At 55.1% G+C, this 17,499-nt stretch overlaps 2 protein-coding genes and 2 long non-coding RNA genes across 9 annotated transcripts in view; 3 read left to right on the top strand and 1 right to left on the bottom strand.

The window, feature by feature from the left end:
- MAP3K14 (mitogen-activated protein kinase kinase kinase 14) overlaps nt 1-1,883 on the top strand; it is a 44,161-nt gene extending 42,278 nt beyond the window's left edge. For both annotated transcript variants that reach the window (XM_023244524.2, XM_023244525.2), the window contains one exon: nt 205-1,883. In XM_023244524.2, the coding sequence (XP_023100292.1) occupies nt 205-369 (165 nt within the window). In that variant the 3' untranslated portion in view covers nt 370-1,883. The remainder of the gene's footprint in view (nt 1-204) is intronic.
- On the bottom strand, nt 1,618-11,187 carry LOC109494394. The gene is made up of 3 exons (XR_002149242.2): nt 11,059-11,187; nt 2,453-3,820; nt 1,618-1,850 (listed from the first exon to the last, which is right to left on the bottom strand). It is a non-coding gene; the product is annotated as an uncharacterized LOC109494394 (long non-coding RNA).
- On the top strand, nt 2,696-17,490 carry SPATA32 (spermatogenesis associated 32). Of its 5 annotated transcripts, none has more exons than XM_011289230.3 (12): nt 2,696-2,760; nt 9,634-9,688; nt 10,519-10,573; nt 10,876-11,735; nt 14,258-14,482; nt 14,599-14,654; nt 15,514-15,657; nt 16,026-16,097; nt 16,181-16,301; nt 16,549-16,727; nt 16,849-17,007; nt 17,337-17,490. In XM_011289230.3, exons 1-12 carry the CDS (start codon nt 2,748-2,750, stop codon nt 17,471-17,473), a joined length of 2,076 nt encoding a protein of 691 aa, XP_011287532.2. In that variant the 5' UTR covers nt 2,696-2,747; the 3' UTR covers nt 17,474-17,490. The 5 variants fall into 5 exon arrangements, 4 of the variants coding, with proteins under 4 accessions (XP_011287532.2, XP_044901238.1, XP_044901237.1 ...); XM_045045303.1 differs by lacking the exon at nt 2,696-2,760 and adding an exon at nt 3,609-3,738 and having other exon boundaries at nt 14,602-14,654; XM_045045302.1 differs by lacking the exon at nt 2,696-2,760 and adding an exon at nt 3,609-3,738.
- LOC109494393 lies at nt 12,051-12,439 on the top strand. The gene is made up of 2 exons (XR_006590014.1): nt 12,051-12,188; nt 12,324-12,439. It is a non-coding gene; the product is annotated as an uncharacterized LOC109494393 (long non-coding RNA).
- Nucleotides 17,491-17,499: the final 9 nt, after the last annotated feature.

The raw sequence follows: 17,499 nt of genomic DNA, 5'->3' as shown, positions 1-17,499 counted from the left end.
AAGGGCTCAGGGCAAGCCCTGCGGTGGTGACTGAGGGGTCCCCAGGACCTACCCTTGGGCTGGTTGAGATTCTCCAGAAAGAAAGTCAAGAGTATGCCTTCGGGACAACCCACCTTGCTGGAGAGAGACCTCCGCTTTGCACTTCTGGGCAGCCCCCAAACCCCATGCTGCTGTCTCAGGCCTGCTGGTTTGCTCTGCCCCCAGATCCCAGCCGCAGCCTTCAGCTTGGTGACCAAGGACGGGCGGCCCGTGCGCTATGACATGGAGGTGCCAGACTCGGGCATCGACCTGCAGTGCACCCTGGCCCCTGATGGCAGCTTTGCCTGGAGCTGGAGGGTCAAGCATGGCCACCTGGAGAACAGGCCCTAACCCAGCCTTCCACCACTGGCTCCGCTCCACCAGAAGCGGCCTGCCTTCTTGGTGTCAGTGCCGCCCCCGACACACGGGCTCAGCCTGCTCCCGGGGACCTGCCACCCTGTGGCTTCACTGGTGGGACTAGGGGTGAGCAGAATGCCTCCCAGGATCTGCTGTGTCCTGCCTGACCCTGCCAAGAGAACGCCCGGTGCCCACGTGAGGAGGAGGAAGGAGGCAGGAGGCCGCTCCCCATGGGGAGCCAAAAGGGTCTTCTCTGCTCTGGTCGAAACAAGCTGGCCTGACCTGCTTAGATCAGTGACCACTTGCTGGCAATCAGGATAGAGCAGCTTCCGGCCTGGGTCAGGGAGGGGTGGGCGAGCCCCTCGGCCTCCAAGCAGGTGTGAGGGTGTTGAGTGTCCCAGGACCCACACCCAGGTCCAATGCAGGAGCGGGACGGCAGGCGTACCCACCCCCGGATTAGCAGGGAGCCCTCTGATCCCCTTGCCTGGCCATCGAACCCCCCTTTAGACCTAGCAGCTTTTCTGCCAGAGTCAGGGAGGGAGGAAGGCCGGACACTGTAAGTCTCCCAGGGAGAACACGCTCGTCATGTTGTTGCAGCATAGGTCCTGAGCCGAACTCTGCTTCAGCCAAGGACCAGAGGTGTCTTAAGTGAAATGGTTCTCAGTCCCCAAGCACATGTCCCTTTGCCGCCGGCCACCAGTCTTCCCCAGAGCAGCAGGCTCTGAGCCCCAGCACTGCTCCCGGCTGGCTGGCACTCAGCCCCCTCATCTGTCAAAGTGAAGGGCGACGGGAGCCCTACCCGGCAGGAGCCGTCTGGAGCTGGGGTGTGGCAGATGTGTGAGAAAGCAGCAGCCACAGGCACCCCCCCCATCCACCCCACCCCACCCCCCGTTCCTCCCGGCCACGGCTTGGAACATCATGCACACCAGCTTCCTGAGACACAGCCCCAGCATCACACTCGCACCAGCCCCGCCCTGCCCCTCGTCCAGGGACAACTTGCCAACTGCACTTTGCACTCTGATGACCTCAAAGCACTTTCACGGCTGCCCTCCAGGAGGGCAGGTCAGTGGCTCTGCACGCGCTAAAGCAGGCCAGGAGACGGGGTGAAGGGATTCAAGTCTTGACCTGTCTTTACGCGCACGACCCCTCAAACCTCCGTTTTTCTTTAAGATGAGCCCCACCCCCCACCCCGTTGCCCCAGCCCTGTCTTTTCGTCAGTGGGGGTGCTGATCAGGACTCATGTAGCATTAATCAACTGTGAATCATTGTGTGGGGGCCTGCCAGCCTCCGCTTCTGGGGGTTAGGGGTGGCCCCTGAGATCCCTCCTTGGGAGAAGCTCGTCCCCGTGTCTTGCCAAGGCGGCGTCTGTCCAGCTATCCACATCGAGCCATTCTCCTCCCCATGGAGGGACCCCCAGCCCCCAGGACATGAAGATCTCCAGCCTTGGTACTGCAGAGTTCAGGTTGTAGAGAACTCTTTGTAAGCAATAAAGTTTGGGGTGTCAACAAGCGTGTTAGGCCGTGGCTGTCCCCACTCTCACCTGCCTACTTACAGAACCTACTTTACAGATCCTAACCGCTGCCTCCCTTTGCCTTCTTGGTGGGATCTTCCCAGGTCTGCCCTTTATTGTGGGCAAGGACTGTTTTCAACCCTTGAGCGAGGTCAGTCTTCCCCCTTCCCCCTCCCAGTGGGAGCTTCCAGGCCTCCTTTTGGCCTATCTATTCAGACCAGTTAGGCAAGATGCCCCACCTGGTGGCAGTAGGGAAGTCCCTGGCTTGACATGGATTGGGGGGGGGGGACCAGGAGCCCAGAACAAAGACTGCCCCACCCACTCCTGTCCCTGAGGCCTGGCTTCCAGGGAACAGAACCGGGAGCCAGCCTAGACTCCCAGCCCTGAGTGACCAGAGTTGACTTGCCAGGAGTGGGCTCCTGTCTGAGGATGAATTCCAACCCCCCCCCCCCGCCAACAGGCCGCCCTGAGCACATGGTGCCTTGTCAAATCTGGCTGCACACCCCCGAATCCTTGCTCAAGTATGTTCCCGTGCCCCAGGCAGGTGCAAAGGCCATCCAAGCTTACCGGTCGCGGCCCTCTCTGGGACTGCTGGGAAGAGCCAAGCAGTCCTGCGTCTTTGGAGAGGGCTGGGGCTGCGAGGGTGGGACAGCCTTCTCCGGAGGACACCTCCCAAGGGCCGCCCCGCCCGTGAGCCGGGAATCCTGAGCGCGGTTCCCTGTCCGCGGGAGGGTCGCGGCAGGGACGTCACAGAGGCGGCGACATCACAGGCGCCGGCGCCCCCCCCCCAACCCCCAACCAAAGCGCTCACTGGAGGCGGAGGGGCAGCAGCCAGCAGCCCGCTGGCAGAGCCTCGGTCAGCATGGGGGTGACAGGTGGGAGTGGGCTGGCGCGCGGCTGGGCCGGGCGCGGAGGGATTCTTCCAGGCGGGCGGGGCGGGGAAAGGGGGAGGGGCGGGGCGCAGAGCAGAGGCGGGGATTCGGCCCGGGGCCCCTCCCCCCTGCCCCCAAAGCCCCGGACCGCCTAGAAGGAAGGACGACCCCAGCCAACAGTCCTCCGCCCTCTGACTGCCACGCCCGGCCTGGGCCTTGCGCGGCGCACGAGCTTGTGCGCCAGGGCTCACATGAGCACCTGGGAGTACAGGCCACAGATTCAGCAGAATCTTGAAGGGGTTTCTGGGCACACGCCAAGAGTGGCCTTGTGCCCAGGAAACAACTCACGAATTATCCCAAACTGCTGATGACCCTAAAATCCCTTTCAGTCGTTCCTGAGGATTGGAGCCTTTGCAGGGAGAAGCAGTGGGCTTCAACAGATACTGAGCGCCTCCTTTGTCCTTTGCACTCTTCTCCGTACCAACGGGGCAAAGCGGTTTCCACTGAAATGGGGACCTTCTCTCCCAGGAGGACACAGGCCAGCATTAAAAATGTGCCAAGAGCCAACAACCAGAGAGCTTTTCCCCTTTCCCAAACTTGTGGAGTAACAAATCGATGCAGACACCTTAAATCGCTCCTGTGACATTTACGGCACCCCCTTCAGCCCTTGTGTTAGGCCCTGAGTCTGATGAGTTCACTAAAAATTAAAATGTGGGTTAGACAGCTAGGTGCGTCACAGAGAAGAGGACTCAGGAGACGTGAGTTGGCCTGTCAGGAGTGAGTAGGATTTTTCCAGAAGAGAGACTTTCTTGGTATCTGAAGTAGCCTGTGCAAAGGCACTCAGGCACAAAAGGGCCCGCCTGCTGTGCTCTGGGGGAGCGGGCTTTGGGGCTGGATACCAGGAGATGCCAAAAGAGAGCAGAGGTCAGACGACACAGGATCTTTGAAGCCACTCTGCAGTCTGGATGGGACGGAAGGCAGGTGTGGTGCTGCGGGCTCACTCTGGGGTCTTTAAGAAGCCCGAGCTGGAGGGAAATGTGGCTGCAATGGTCCAACTAGAAGCCTAAAGAGATTGCAAAAAACACCGTGGTGGGCCTCGTGGGCTTTGGAGCCAGTCAGACCCAGGGTCAGGTCATGGTGCTGCTCTTAACAGCTGTGTGGCTGTGCGGTTTCCTCATCTATGAAAGGAGAGTCACGGCCACTTGAGCCTAGAGTGGCTGTGAGGATAGAACATACAGGAAGCACTCAACATGGAGTGTCAGTGGGTAGTAATTGCTAGGTTTGTGTTGACTTTGGTGTTGGGAGCTGAGGAGAGGCAGTGGGGGTGGAGAAAGGCACCTGCACAAGGTCAACGTCAGAAGTAGGGAGGTCAGAAACTGGGGAAGGGAGGGGGGGAGGGGGTCACAAATAACCCAGGTTTCTAATTTGGGCAAAAGTATGAAGGGTTATCGGGGAGAGGGGGTTATCAAGAGTTGAGTGATTGGGAAAGAAGACGGGTCAGGCATGCAGAACTGTGTTGGCCACACTAGAGTCTGGACACGCAGGGTGTCAACTTGTGAAAAAATGGAGGACAGGCCACGTGGTTTGGCAGGGCGAGAGGGATGAGGAATGCATTTCTTCGCACAGACTTTTGCTGACCATCCACCTTGCAGACTCTGTGTGCAGGGGCATCAAAGAATCAAAGTGAGCCACCCACACACTCTGCCCATCTCTAATGAAGGGTCAGCAAGAGGTCCTGCGCTCAGAGGTCTGCAGGGGCAGGGCAAGCGAGACTGGAAGAGAGGCCACGGGGTGGAGTCCTGAAGGTCTCCAGGAAGCAGTAAGCCCCGAGCGTCATCTCAACAGAAAACAAGGGACATTTTGGAGACAAGAGATATCTAAGGCTCTGACAAGGGAGAGGTCCCCTTAGGGAGAAATGTGCAATCGGTAACTGGAATTTGAGTTGAGAGCTCAGGAGAAGAGGGAATAAGAAATAGAGATTGGAGGGTTTCCTGTGGCCTAAGCCACAGACTTGAAAGCTCCAGAAGGCAGAGACTGGATGTTCATCACTGTATCCCCTAGAACACTGCCTGGCCCTTAGCACGTGCATCATATTAAATAGTACTGAAGAGCTTATTCAGTGATGAAAAGCAAGTATTCCCTATAGCACACCCCTCGTCTCACTCAGAGCACCCACAGTTGTTTCATTTGAACTGTTTTTCTGCCTAATTACCTTCTTATCTTTCTACAAACTTCCAGACTCTTTCTTGGTTTATCAGTGCTAGACATTATCACCTTCCTGCTCTAATGCATCCAAGTGCCCCATCCTCCCAACATTATTTTTAGATCTGCTGATGCCTTTGTAAGTTTAATATACTCCTATATTTATTTTTTATCACTTTAGACAGTATCTTTTGATATCACACATAGTAAGATGTTCTTAGTGCCCCTACCTTTCCCTTCAGCTTTCCTCCCTGCCTTTCACCTCCCAGTGTCTCTAACCTGTATTTTTACTTTTTCAATATCAAGGTTGGTAGCATTTACACTGCCCTATAGCCACAAATATGTTTTCCAAATTTTATTTATATGCTGCTTCTGAGGGTTGAAAATTAGTAAACAGGACTTACGTTATTGTGACTACATAACTACTGTTTACTGCAGAACCAGAAAAGGTACTACAATGACCTTTTCTTTCTCATATAATTTTTTGTTTTTCCTGGAGTTTCTAGTTGCCTTTGTTTATATTCTTTGGTGTATCATAGTCTTAGTTTTTACCAACCTCTATATCTAGTCAACTATTCTATAAGATTTTCTTTATTTCAGAAATCTGCCCCAAACTATTCATCTTCTTGCCTCTGTACAGTTAATATCCTAGGACTTAGCTGCTTTCCTGGGGTGGACACACTATTTCCTTCCTAAGTCTCTTGTTTTACACCTGTATTTTGTTTTAGCACATTCTCAAATAACTTCCTAAAAAAAAGAGGAAGCAAATTTCCTGAGTCCTTCCATGTCTGAAATGATAAGTTGGCTGGATATAAAACTATATATTAGGGGCACTTGGAGTGGCTCAGTTAATCGACTCTTGAATTTGACTCCAGGTCATGATTTCACGGTTCGTGGGTTTGAGCCCCGCATCAGGCTCTGCGCTGACAGTGTGGAGCCTGCTCAGGATTCTCTTCGTCTCTCCCTCTCTCTCAAAATAAATTAATTTTTTTAAAAACTGTAGGTTAAAAAACATTTTCCTCAGAATTTTAAAGGCAACCATTGTTGTTAACTCTGCTGCCTATATAATCAGTTCCCCTCCCCTTGTAGGTGACTGGTTTTCCCACTTTAGAAGCATTTAAGAATTCCTTGTTCCTAGTGCAATGAACTTTCACAGCAAGGATCTTTTGATATCTCTAGTGCTGGGCATTCACTGAACCCTTTTAAGCCAATGACATCACTCAGTTCAGAGAAATTTTGATTTTTCTTTTCTATATTCTCTATTCTTTCTGGATCTCCTTTTTATTATGACTCAGAATTGGACTGTCTCTTGGTCCTTTTCTCTCACTTGATATTTTGGTTCCACTTTCTGGGATATTTTGGTTCTACTTTCTGGGAAGATTTTCTGTTTTATTTTCCGATTCTTTTTGCCAAAAGCTCTTTTCCTAATTCTTTTTTAATAGGATCCTATTCTTGCTTTTTGGTTGCAACATATATTGTTGAATATGTACATCTCAGAATCTCTTAAGATTTTAGAATACTTTTAAAGCTCCTTTCTGTCTCCCAAATAATCTCTGGTCTTCTAGAATCACCTTTCCTCTTTCTCTGTCAATTGCATATGGGTAGCTTCGTCAAATGTCTGATGATGCTTGACTGTTCATGTTTAAGAGTGAAATCATAAAAAGCTGACTGGGAACCTGTGACTGCAGGAGTGATTGCCTGGCAGGTATCACTTAAGGATGATCAGTCAGGAACCAGATATATCTCTGTCCAGTTCAAGAAGATCAACAAAACTGATAAATCTCTAGCCAAACTGAACAGGACAAAGAGAAAGGAGACAAAAGTTGCCAATATGAGAAATGAAAAAGGTGACATCACTACAGAATCTACAGATATGAAAAGGATAATAAAGAATATTATAAACACCTTATGCCAATAAATTTGCCAACTTAGATGAAACGGACAAGGAAACTCCAGGCCCACATTCACAAGCTTCACCTGTGAATTCTACCAAATGTAAGAAAGAAAGAATACGAATTTTATACAGACTCTTCCAGAAAATTGAAGACAGAATACTTCCCAACTCATCCTATGAGGCCACCATTATTCTAATACCAAAACCTGAAAAAGACAATATAAGAAAATTATATACCAATATATTTCATGAACCTCATGAGAAATTTCTTTTAAAAAGTTAGCAAAGCAGGGGAGCCTGGCTGGCTCAGTCAAAACATGCAACACTTGATCTCAACGTCATGAGTCTGAGCCCCGCATGGGGTGTAGAGATTACTTAAATAAATAAATTAAAGTAAGCAAATCAAATTCAACAATGTATAAAATGATAATACACTATGACCAAATGAGATTTATCTCAGGAATGCAAGGTTGATTTTAACATTAAAAAATTAATTTATTTCACCATAAACAGAATATAAAAGAATTATTAACAGAATAAAATATAACATTGTCCATATGCTATAACATGTTATCTATAACATATAATATACTAACAGACTATGAAAGAAAAACAGGAGTGCCTGGCTGGCCCAGTCAGAAAAGCATGCAACTCTTGATCTTGGGGTCATGAGTTCAAGCCCCCCATTGGGTGCAGAGATTACTAGAAAGAAAGAAAGAAAGAAAGAAGAAAAGGAAGGAAGGAAGGAACAGAAAGTAAGAAAAGAAAAGAAAGATATACAAAAGAGAAACCATACAATGATCTCAATAAATGCAGAAAAAACATCAGGCAAAATCTCTCTTCCTAATTAAAAACTAAGTGAACTAGAAATAGAAGGGAGCTTCCTCAACCTGATAAAGAGCATCTATGAGAAAAGCTACAGCTAACGTTATACTTAAGTATAACATATACTTAAATACTGAATGCTTTCTCCCCAAGGTCAGGAACAAAGCAAGGGTGTCCACTCTCAATTTTATTCAGCATTGTACAGAACATTCTCAGTACAGTAAAGCAGAAAAAGGAAATAAGACACATCCAATTTGGGAAGGAAGAAGTAAAACCGTCTTGTGCCACACACATTGAAAGTAATCTCTATGCCCATCATGGGGCTTAAACCAAGGACCCAAGATCAAGAGTCACATGCTCTACCGACCGAGCCAGCCAGGTGGTTACAAGGTATACATTTCTAAATACTAGCAACCAGCAGTTGGAAATTGAAATTATTTCACATACTACAGAATGTCACCTGAATCCCTAATAGAACATTCCCAAGTTGGGCACAGAGGTCCCAAGTTGAGTCAACCTCAGAATTTTGTTTCCAACCCCCAGAGCTGCTGTGAGGTTCACACCATAACACTTTCGCTTCCTAGCCACACCCCAGTTGTTCGTGGAACGGTTTAGGCTGCGGCTGTTGATTAGATTGTCCAGGGAAATTTTGTAGGGCGCGCAAAGGTTCTGAGGTGAGAGGCCTGGAGAACAGCAGCACTGGGGTCAGGTGGAGTTGGAAACGGAGACGTGGGGAGGAAGCTAAGGGAACGTGGCAGTTGAATTGGTGCAAGATGTGGAAGAGACCACTGAGCTGGCTCTTGGGAGCCCCTCTGTGGCAGTACACTCCTAGCCCGGCCACGCAGGTGATACAAAGTGATGCCCAGGCCCAGAAGGAACATGGATGCGCCCAAATCCCAGTCACAGAACCAACCTCTACATCTCTTAGGAAGAAGCCATGCACATTCTGATCCTTTGGATATAATCTTGGGAGCAATTCTTCTCGGCCAGAGCCAAGGTCATCATTTCCTGCCACACTCCAGGCTCAGGGGGACCCAGCTTTCCCGCTGCCATGACAACCCCACCATCAACCCCCATCTACTACCCAGGGGAGCAGAGAATGGGAGCCTGGTGCCCCTACCCCCCAGAGGATGAAAAACAAGCTTCCTCCATAAAAGATGCGAGCCTCCAGGAAAATGACTGGGGTGGGGGAACCTTCCCCAAAGCGTTGCTCAGCCTCTTCTGTAGGAGGTGATCGGAACCCAGAAATCAAATAGCTGTCAGCATCACCTCAGATCAAATCCCTAGGGTGAGAACCTCGGCCTGCAGTGGGGGGTGGGTGACCCCAGGATGTGATGGAGTGAGGAGCCTGGAGGAGAGAAAGGGCTTCAGGGTAGGAGAGGCCGGGATTAGGGTGAGCGGCAGATCTGAAGCCTGGCCAGAGAGAGTGGAAAAAAGGGGGCAGAGGGGCAGGAATGGAGGGAGATGAGGAAGGTTCGGGGGGGGGGGGTCCCACGCAGTTACAGGCTCCTGGGTAGGAAAGCATGCAGGACAGAGGAGTTGAGAGTTTCTGGAGTCAAATCTGCATCCAGTTCCTGACATCAGCAACTATCAGCTGAGGGACCCTGGGCCAATGAACCTCTTCCCATTTTTTTGTTGAATCAATTGAGATAAAGCAGAGAATGTGCCCCCACACAATGCCCGGGCAGCCTCGTGGAGGACGGTGATGGATCAGGGAGAGCTGCAGGAAAGGCAGATTGGGGTGTGGAGGGGAGCAAATGTGGGGCGCGGGGCTGGTGACCTTGGTGGGGAGAGCAGGGAGCCGAGGGGCAGGACGGGAGAGGGGAGGGTGAACGGGCTGAGATGGGGGACAGGGAGGGAGGCAGACACCTGCCTGGACTCCAGACACCCCCCCCCCCGCCCTGGGACTGTCCCCGCTTGCAGCTCCCCTGCCCTCACTTCCTTCTCCCTGCCAGGTGCCAATGGATTTCCCTGCTGTGGCAAGGAGTCAGTGGACATTGTGGAGACGCAGTGAGAGCCAGTCCCCCACCCTCCGGGACCACCAACCCTTACCCCTGCCACCACCGCCAAGTCTTCATATACTACACCCCCCCCCCCCCAAGCCGGGATCTCCCTCCATCTTGCTTCTTTCCAAAATCTCCCCAGGGGCAGTATCCAGGCCAAAAGGTCGTGGGGGGAGTCCTACCACCCCCGCTTCTTCTGCCTCCAGCCCCTGACATTAGTGAAGGACTGAGGGGTGGCGGGGCACACTGGGGGACATGGATGGGGACTGATGCCTTCTCACTGCCTTGCTCTGAGGACAGAGCTACCTGAGGTGAGGGTGGGCAGATGCCCGAAGAAGGAGAAGGAGTCCCTGTGGTTGAGCACTGAGGGCAGGGGCCCAGATGGCAGCAAACTTCCAACAAGAACTGAGGGGATCCTACACACACACACACACACACACACACACACACACCTCTGCCTTTCAGATCTGCCAGGAGGAGGGCATTGTCCTTGAGCTTCTCCTTCTATAGGGAGCCGGCCTCTGGGCACTGGCCACACTGACTCACTGGAACGCTTGGTTAAAATGAAGCCTCCTGGGCCTCACTTCCAACTGACTGGGGTCCCTCTTTGGGGCAGGGGGCAGCCTGACAAGCTCTCCAGGCACTTCCTAAACCCACTAATGTCTGAAAATAGCTCTCCGGTGGATGCAGGGACAGTGAGGGGAGTGGATGTGCCGGGGGCGTCTTGCCAGGGGGCGAGGCCGGGGGCCTTGAGGCCCCCAGAGACCTCCATCCTCCTGAAGCCATCCCACCCACCCCACGGAGGCCTGTCATCCACTCTGTCTCCTTCCGTCGTAGGGGCACCATAACCCAACACCAGTTCCAGCAGGCACAAGAAAAAGAGGAGACTGAGGTAACAGTGGGCGGGGGCACCTCTTGTGGGGAGGCGGTAGGTAGGGGGCAGGATTCTTTAAGGCCCGTCTTCCCCAAATCCCTGACAAGTCTGGGACCCTGGACAGGGCACGCTCACGCACAGCCACCCTCCCGCCTCCCCGCCCCAGGGAGGTCTCTGCAAAGTGGCACGTGTAGGGGGGGAAGCAAGCAGGGAGGGAGTAGGGCAGTGTAGGGAGGAAGGCAGGAGAGGGGGGCAGGGAATTGGCGCCAGGGAGGACCTCAGGGCCAGGGGCCTCCCCGGCTTCATTTGAAATGTTTCAGCCGGAGAAAGAATTGCTAGAACTGAAGCCCGTACAGAAAGAGGACCTGGACCTTAAGCCAAAAGTGGAGCTGGAGCCCGAGCCAAAGCCCAAGGACCCTGAGCAGCAGTATAGGACAGAGTTCCTCCAGCCCTTCCCGCAGCAGGACATCAGCCAGTGGAGCGTGAGGTCCAATTCCAGCTACCTGAGTGCTGCCGAGGAAGGCAGGGCGTCCGCCAACCATCGCTCCATCCGCGTGCAGACCTCCAAGCACCTCTTCTGGGCAGACAAACTCATCCAGGCTTCCGAACACAGCCTGCAGCAGGCGGTCGGCAGGCAGCTGGACAAGAAGGGTACGGGTAAGGCCACCAGCCATCAGGACCAGCAGTCCAACCTCAAGGACGCCACGTGCTCCAAGCAGCAGCTCCAGAGCCCCCACGCCCAGCCAGCTCCTCCGGCCGCAGACGCGCAGCAGCCACCGGATCCCCACCCGGCCTCCCCCAGTCCCTCACCAGCCATTGGCCTGGCAGAGCTGATCAACTTTGCGTCTTCCTTGGCCGTGGCCTCCTCCAGCAATATGGACTTGCCCAAATTGGAGCATATGATCAAAGCTCCACCGCAGAAGGCCGAGGCGCCTTCTACAGATCCTGCCGTGCCACCGGCCGTGGACCAGCCGGAGAAGGAAGAGCTCGCTAAGGAATGGCTAGAGAAACCACTTGAAGCAGGGGAGCCACAGAAAGCTTGGAAGCAGGAAGACAAGAGCTTCCCCCACTCTTACCTTGACTTCAACAAGCCGGGGGTCAAGAGGGCCACCATCGAGGGGGAAGTGAAGCTTCTCCAGGCACCGACCATATCCCCTCCGCCTCAAGGAGCCGTGGAAGAGTAAGCGAGGCTGGCCCACGGCTTCCCAAAAGAGCAGGGTGTGGGCTAGGACGTGTGGGTGGGCCCACTCTTCACACAGCTGGGAAAGTGGAATGAGGGGCCGGGGGAGGGGATGGGGTGGCCTGTGATGTCGCAATCTCAGTAACCTCATAAAGGCTGCTGGAAACAGGGTTCCGGTGGACTGAGACGAAGTGCCAAGGCCAGGGCTGGAGGAGGCGTGGGGACCATGGAGGGTGAGCACTCCTGGGCTCGGGCAAGGACCCGGGCTCGAAATGGGAAGGGCCATTCTAGCATTAGGAAGTTTGGTCACCCTCGTCAGAAATGCTCAGGCTAGCATCTGCCCTGCTGAGAACCTGATGGCCCTGGGCCCGGGACACACCGTGGACTGGAATGTGAGGGAACAGGGTTCTCCAGCACCCCTTTCTTCCCGGTGACAAACAGACACAACAGAAGGTCAGCTGCCCATCAGCGTGCAGCAGGAAGAGGCCCTCTTACCCCCAGGGCCCTCCTCGCAGAGGCCTCTGGGATCACCCCTCTCCCGGACCTTCCCACTGGGCCCCAAGTGATACTCTCTCTTTTACGTTGCAGCTCACTGCCAGGAACCAGGAAAGGGAGTCCATTATTGCTGAAAATCCATTTTAAGGTGTCGTCCCCCTCTTCCCCAGAGAAATGACTAGACAAAACCAGTAAAGCCTCCAGTGCTGCCCCCGGCTCAGACTTTTTGTGCAAACGCTCCCGGACTAGTGAGCTCACCCGGCCGCGGCGTCCTGGTCTCGATTTTTTAGGGATGCCACCCCCCCTTTTTTTAGCTACCCTAGCCCCACCTGCCCAACCCACCCCCAAGGGCTCTGCCAGCCCTATTTGGCCCCTACTCACTCCCCACGGGTTGTTTCACCTCACTCACACCCGTCCAGAGCTCTCAGCTGGTCAGCAGAGACTCGTGACCAGTCTCAGGGAGGCCTCGGTGCCCTCTCTGAGGCTTCAGGCTTCTTAGGTCATGATGTGGGGCTTCCTCTTGGCCTAGAGGCAGGGGCATGATGGGATCATCTTAGGAGAGAGCCTCCTGGAGGTGGGCTGGGCAGGTGAGGAGGTGAGTCTGAAAAGAGTTCTTCCTGCTCGGGGAAGGGATGGTGTCCAAGGGCTCGAAGGAAGGGAAGAGAGCAGCCAAAGGACTGGCCATCCAGGGCCACAGCCTTGAGCTGGAGGTGTCTCAAAATGTAGGGGAGAGCCCGTACGTAATGGCACACCTCCCCATGTGGTCCAGACACACGCGCACACGCACCCCCATCCGCTGACCCCTAACATCACACAGGCACGCACATCCGTACATCCGCCCACGGACAGCCCCACGCATGCCGTGTGCACAAGCACACATACACGCACAGGCCTGTGAGCCAGACACACGCAATAAATGCGCACACATATGCACAAGCCTCCCCACGTTGGGGAGGACAGGCAATGTGGGGAAGCGTCTGGAAGAGGCGAGATGGCAGCAAAGGAGGGAAGGGAATTCAGAATGTGGGGAAGGACTTGGGCGTGGAAAGGGCAGTCAGGGAGAAAGGGAAGGGAGAGGCGGAGCCATAGCTGGGGCCCTGGTCAGACTCCAGACCTGCTGATGCCAAGGCTCCTGTCAGGTGAAAGCCCAGGCTTGCAGGCCCTCAAGAGCCTGCCCTGCCTTGAGGGGGGGCCAAGTAGGGGAGTGCCCAGGGCCTAGGAGGGTGCGATTAGGAAGGAGTGAACAGTTGGGAATGGGCCAGGGCCAGAGGAGGGAAGGGGTGCCGGCAGGAGACAGGAAACAGGGAGAAAGAGAAGATGCAGACGTACCTGGGGAGGGGCCTGGCTGAAGTGTCACGTGACCGTTGGGCTGCATCTTCCTGGAGTATCTGTAAACTATGGTTTGTAAACTTGCATAGTTTGGAGGAAGAGATCCTTCCCTCCGGGGAACCTGGGTTAAGGTGGGCCACAGCCCCACCTTGGACTATCCTCCTCCTTCCCATGCCTTGATTTTGGGACTCTGAGGCCTACTTCTCCCTGGGCCTCTGCCAGCCCGTGTTAGCTTCTGGAGTGGAGTCGCAAACTCAGATGCCTTAATCCGGGCAGAGACGCAAAAGAGTAAAGCAGCAGGTTCCCCAGCCAAGAGAAGCTGGTTTGTGGTGAGGGAGAGAGTGCACGCCTGCCTAAAGATGTTAAAGTTCACCCCAAAGCCAGCCTGGGGGCGGCGGGCCTGGGCGCCGGGCCAGCCTCAGACCCTGTGACTCTGCCTTTCAGGCAGCAGACGGCAGAAGACCAAAAGAGCCCCGTCGTCGGCACAGAGAACGTACAGGTGACCAAGGCTGGCGAAGGGTCTGCTAGTACAAGCTATGCCCCCAGAATCCTCTAGATAGGGGACCGTGGGAGCAGGCTGGTGTGCGGGTCCTGGAAAGAGGTAGAGCTGAGCGCCCACAGGCCCAGTCCCAGGGCCCCTGGCGCCCGAGCACTCGGGTGGGCAGGGCCCTCAGCCCTGTCTTCTCCCTGCCTCCAAGGCCTCCACAGAAGCCTGGAAGACTGCCCCCACCAGACCCAGGAGAGGAGCGGCCCTGCAGGACGCAGAAGGGGAGGCCGCAGCAGCCTACTGCCCTGCTGACCCAGGTGGAGCCAGCATCCATCAGGGCCACAGGGGCTGAGCAGGCTTCCCCGAGGGCCAGGGAGTGCAAGCGCCTTGCAGCTACCCGTTTGGTGCAGTCTGGCTCAGGTTCTGGGTCTCAGAGGTAAGGGCAGGGACTAGAGACCAGGCCTGGGGTGCTGGGTCTGGGGCAAGGCCTGCTTGGCCCTGGCATCTCTCTGCAGCAGGTGTAAAGGCCTTTCCAACCTCTCCCACCCAAAGCAGAAGCAGCTGTGCAGACGAGAACCTGCTACCCATGACACCCCGGCAGCTGGCAGGTGAGGGCCCCAGAGCTAGGAGCAGGAGGTGGGGTGGGGTGGGGGGCAAGGGGTGGAAAATTAGGGGATGCTTGGAGCCTAACTGCAAGGGGTTGCCTCCTCCAGAGGCTGGGGTCACTGTGAGAAGTTAGTGACCATATTGTAACTGTCCTTCAATGCCAGTCTAATTGGCTAATCTTTACAATTCCAGGGTGTGTGTGTGTGTGTGTGTGTGCGTGTGTGTAGGAATGGATTGGTGGATAAAAAGGTATTTGGATGGTGTGTGGATGGATGGATGGATAGAAGGACAGGATGGAAAGAGGAAGGGAGGAAGGAGATTGGGAGAAAGGAAGGGAAAAAAATTAACCTGAGTTCCCCACCCCCCTGGGGTCTGGGGCAGTGGGGTTAGGGGTAGAAGGAACCACTTCTACATTTGGGGACCCCAACGCCCCCTCTAAGGTCATGCCCTAATAGTGGCAGGATCCCTCAAAGCAGAATCATTTTACTCACCATCAATAATTTTCAGTGCCCGCTGCATGCCGGGTGCCAGCAGGGCCCCCGGAGCCCCAGAGCGTCCCAGCTCCAGAGCCAGACTGCCAGGGTCCAAAGCCCAGGCTTGCCCCTACTGCTGGTGTGACCTTTGACATAAATTTTGAATGTTTTTTCACACAGGCATATCCGAACATGAGTTTGGGACATGAGAATTGAATGGGGACTTTACACACAGCAGCCACTGCTGTTCTTTAAATGCTATAATGCCCCAGGGGTTGGAGTGACCCGAGCCTGGAGTGATTCAGTCCCATTCTGAGCTTGGAGTGGGTGGATCTCTGGGCCCCCGTGTGCGGTTCACCTTGCTGCCGGCCTCCCTCCCTGCCCCCAGCGTTCCAGGAGATCTTCAAACTGTTCAGCCCCAGCCCGACAGGCACTGTGGACATGCGCAGCATGAGAGCTGCCCTGCGCCATGTGGGTATCCAGCTGAGCCCTCAGGAGATGTGTGAGGCTCTGCGGCAGGCAGACCTGGACGGTGGGTGCCCCCATCCCTGGCCGCTTGTCCCCCCCCGCTTCTAGCCCTGGAGGCTGCCTCCTCTGCCCACAGAATCCCTGGCCTGGTCCTATTTTAAATCCCCTCTTCCAGGAAGCCTGCTCTGATCAACACATCTATCTCATAGCCCCTAAACACTTCTGCTGTGTTAATACTCATCCTGACTTGGGGCTCCCCGCAGGGCAAGGACTATTTTTCTCCCCTATTCAGCTGGGGTTGATGTTTGGCTAGAAGTGGGACTGGAGTCTTTGATGTCCAGAAAGAACTGCAGGCAAGCCCCTAAAGCATATGTGGTATAGGCCTTCTGCAGGGGAGGCGCCCCCAGGACCCCCTCCTCTCTCTCTTCCCAGGTGATGGAACTGTAAGCTTCAAAGACTTCCTGGGTGTCCTTACCGACAGCTACCGCCTGGCTCAGTGCTTGGGTAAGGAGCAAGGGCAGTGGGTGGGAATGGCCTGGCCTGGGGGAAGGTTCCTCCTCACCCTCCCCCATGATCTCTGCTCCCAGGCCAGGCGAGGAACAGCCGGTTCTATGACCCCCAGGGCCTACAGACCCTGTTCTTAGAGATTCTGTTCAAGCTGATGAGCCAGGGCTTTGTCCCCCACAAGTTGGTGCAGGAAGTGATGAGGTAGGCACAGAGTCCCCAACTTCAGGGCCCAGGATTGGGGAGGGGCAGACTCTGCCCCATGCAGGGGTCCCCTGAAGTTCCTGCCGCAGAGACGGGAGCCCTGAATTCTGAGTCAGTTTCCTGGGTCCCAACTTGCCCCAGGCCAGAGACAAGTGGCTTCCTGTCCTGCTTTGGTTTCCCCACCTATGAGATGGAGAGGACTGGGGGAGGCGGTGTCCGAGAAGGCTGCCCCACTCTCTCCTTCAAGCTACTACACCAAGAAGCAGCGGGCTCTGCGGCCGAACCCAGGCTGGAAGGACCGGTGGCGTGCCCACAGCGGCTCGGCGGGCGCTCCCGGGGGCCTCACCTTCTTCTGCCAGGCCGCGCGCCTCAGCGGCCTCTCCAGCAGTGAGCTGGAGCTCTCGCTGCACAGACTAAACAAAGCGGGTGCGCCCCAGGCCGGGCAGGAACCCGCTGGAGGCGCGGGGGTGGGGGGGGGGGACCCTCACTCAGGACCTGCTGTCAGGACTAATCTCTCCTTTTCCTCCTACCGGTTTGCCCGGTCCAGGTGCGCGCAGCCCCTACTCTCAGATCCCTAACTTGGCGAGGCAGACACCGCCAGAAAACAGGAGGCAGAAACGAGCCCCGCGCCCTAACGTCCGACTTCTCAAGTCCTGCCAGCCCAGCAGCCACAAGCTTGGGCGCAACCAAGGGTCTCTCAGCGCCGGTGAGAGCAGATAAAGGGGGCGGGGCGAGGAGGGGCGGGGCTGTGGATAGGGGCGGGGCAGGCAGAGTGGAGGCGGTGCCGACACGGGGAGGACAGGAGTAGAGTGGGAGCTGGACTCCCAAGAAACCGGGACCAGGCAGACGGAGAAGTAATCCGGGATCACTCGGGGGCGTGACCAAGGGTAGGGCGGAGCCTACGAAAAAGGGGCAGGATACCCAGGTAGGAGGCAGGACCGGCAGAAATGGGACTGAGCGGGTAGAAAGGCTAATCCAGTCTCTAACGGGAGCTGCCGGCTTGACCCTCCGCACGCCCCCTCCGCCCTCCCACAGAGTTCGTGGGCCAGCCAGCAGACCACGTGCGCCCCTCGAAGTTGGCTCCCTCGCCCCCAACTCTAGTGCAGAAGCAGCCCTCCTCCCCTTCGCCAGCCTGTTTGCAGAAATCTGCTATGAAAAACGTGTACAAGTAAAGCGTTTGCGGAGAAAACCGGGCTGC

Source organism: Felis catus, chromosome E1 (genome assembly GCF_018350175.1).
Source record: "Felis catus isolate Fca126 chromosome E1, F.catus_Fca126_mat1.0, whole genome shotgun sequence".
NCBI classification, from domain to species: Eukaryota; Metazoa; Chordata; class Mammalia; order Carnivora; family Felidae; genus Felis; species Felis catus.
This window is presented reverse-complemented; position numbering and strand designations above follow the sequence as displayed.

Bases quoted from the DNA above. Each gene is read 5' to 3' on its own strand.
- SPATA32 (XM_045045302.1), top strand. The intron at 9,689-10,518 runs GTGAGAGCCAGT...CTTCCGTCGTAG, and splicing joins GTGGACATTGTGGAGACGCA to GGGCACCATAACCCAACACC. The intron at 14,655-15,513 runs GTGAGGGCCCCA...CCCTGCCCCCAG, and splicing joins GACACCCCGGCAGCTGGCAG to CGTTCCAGGAGATCTTCAAA.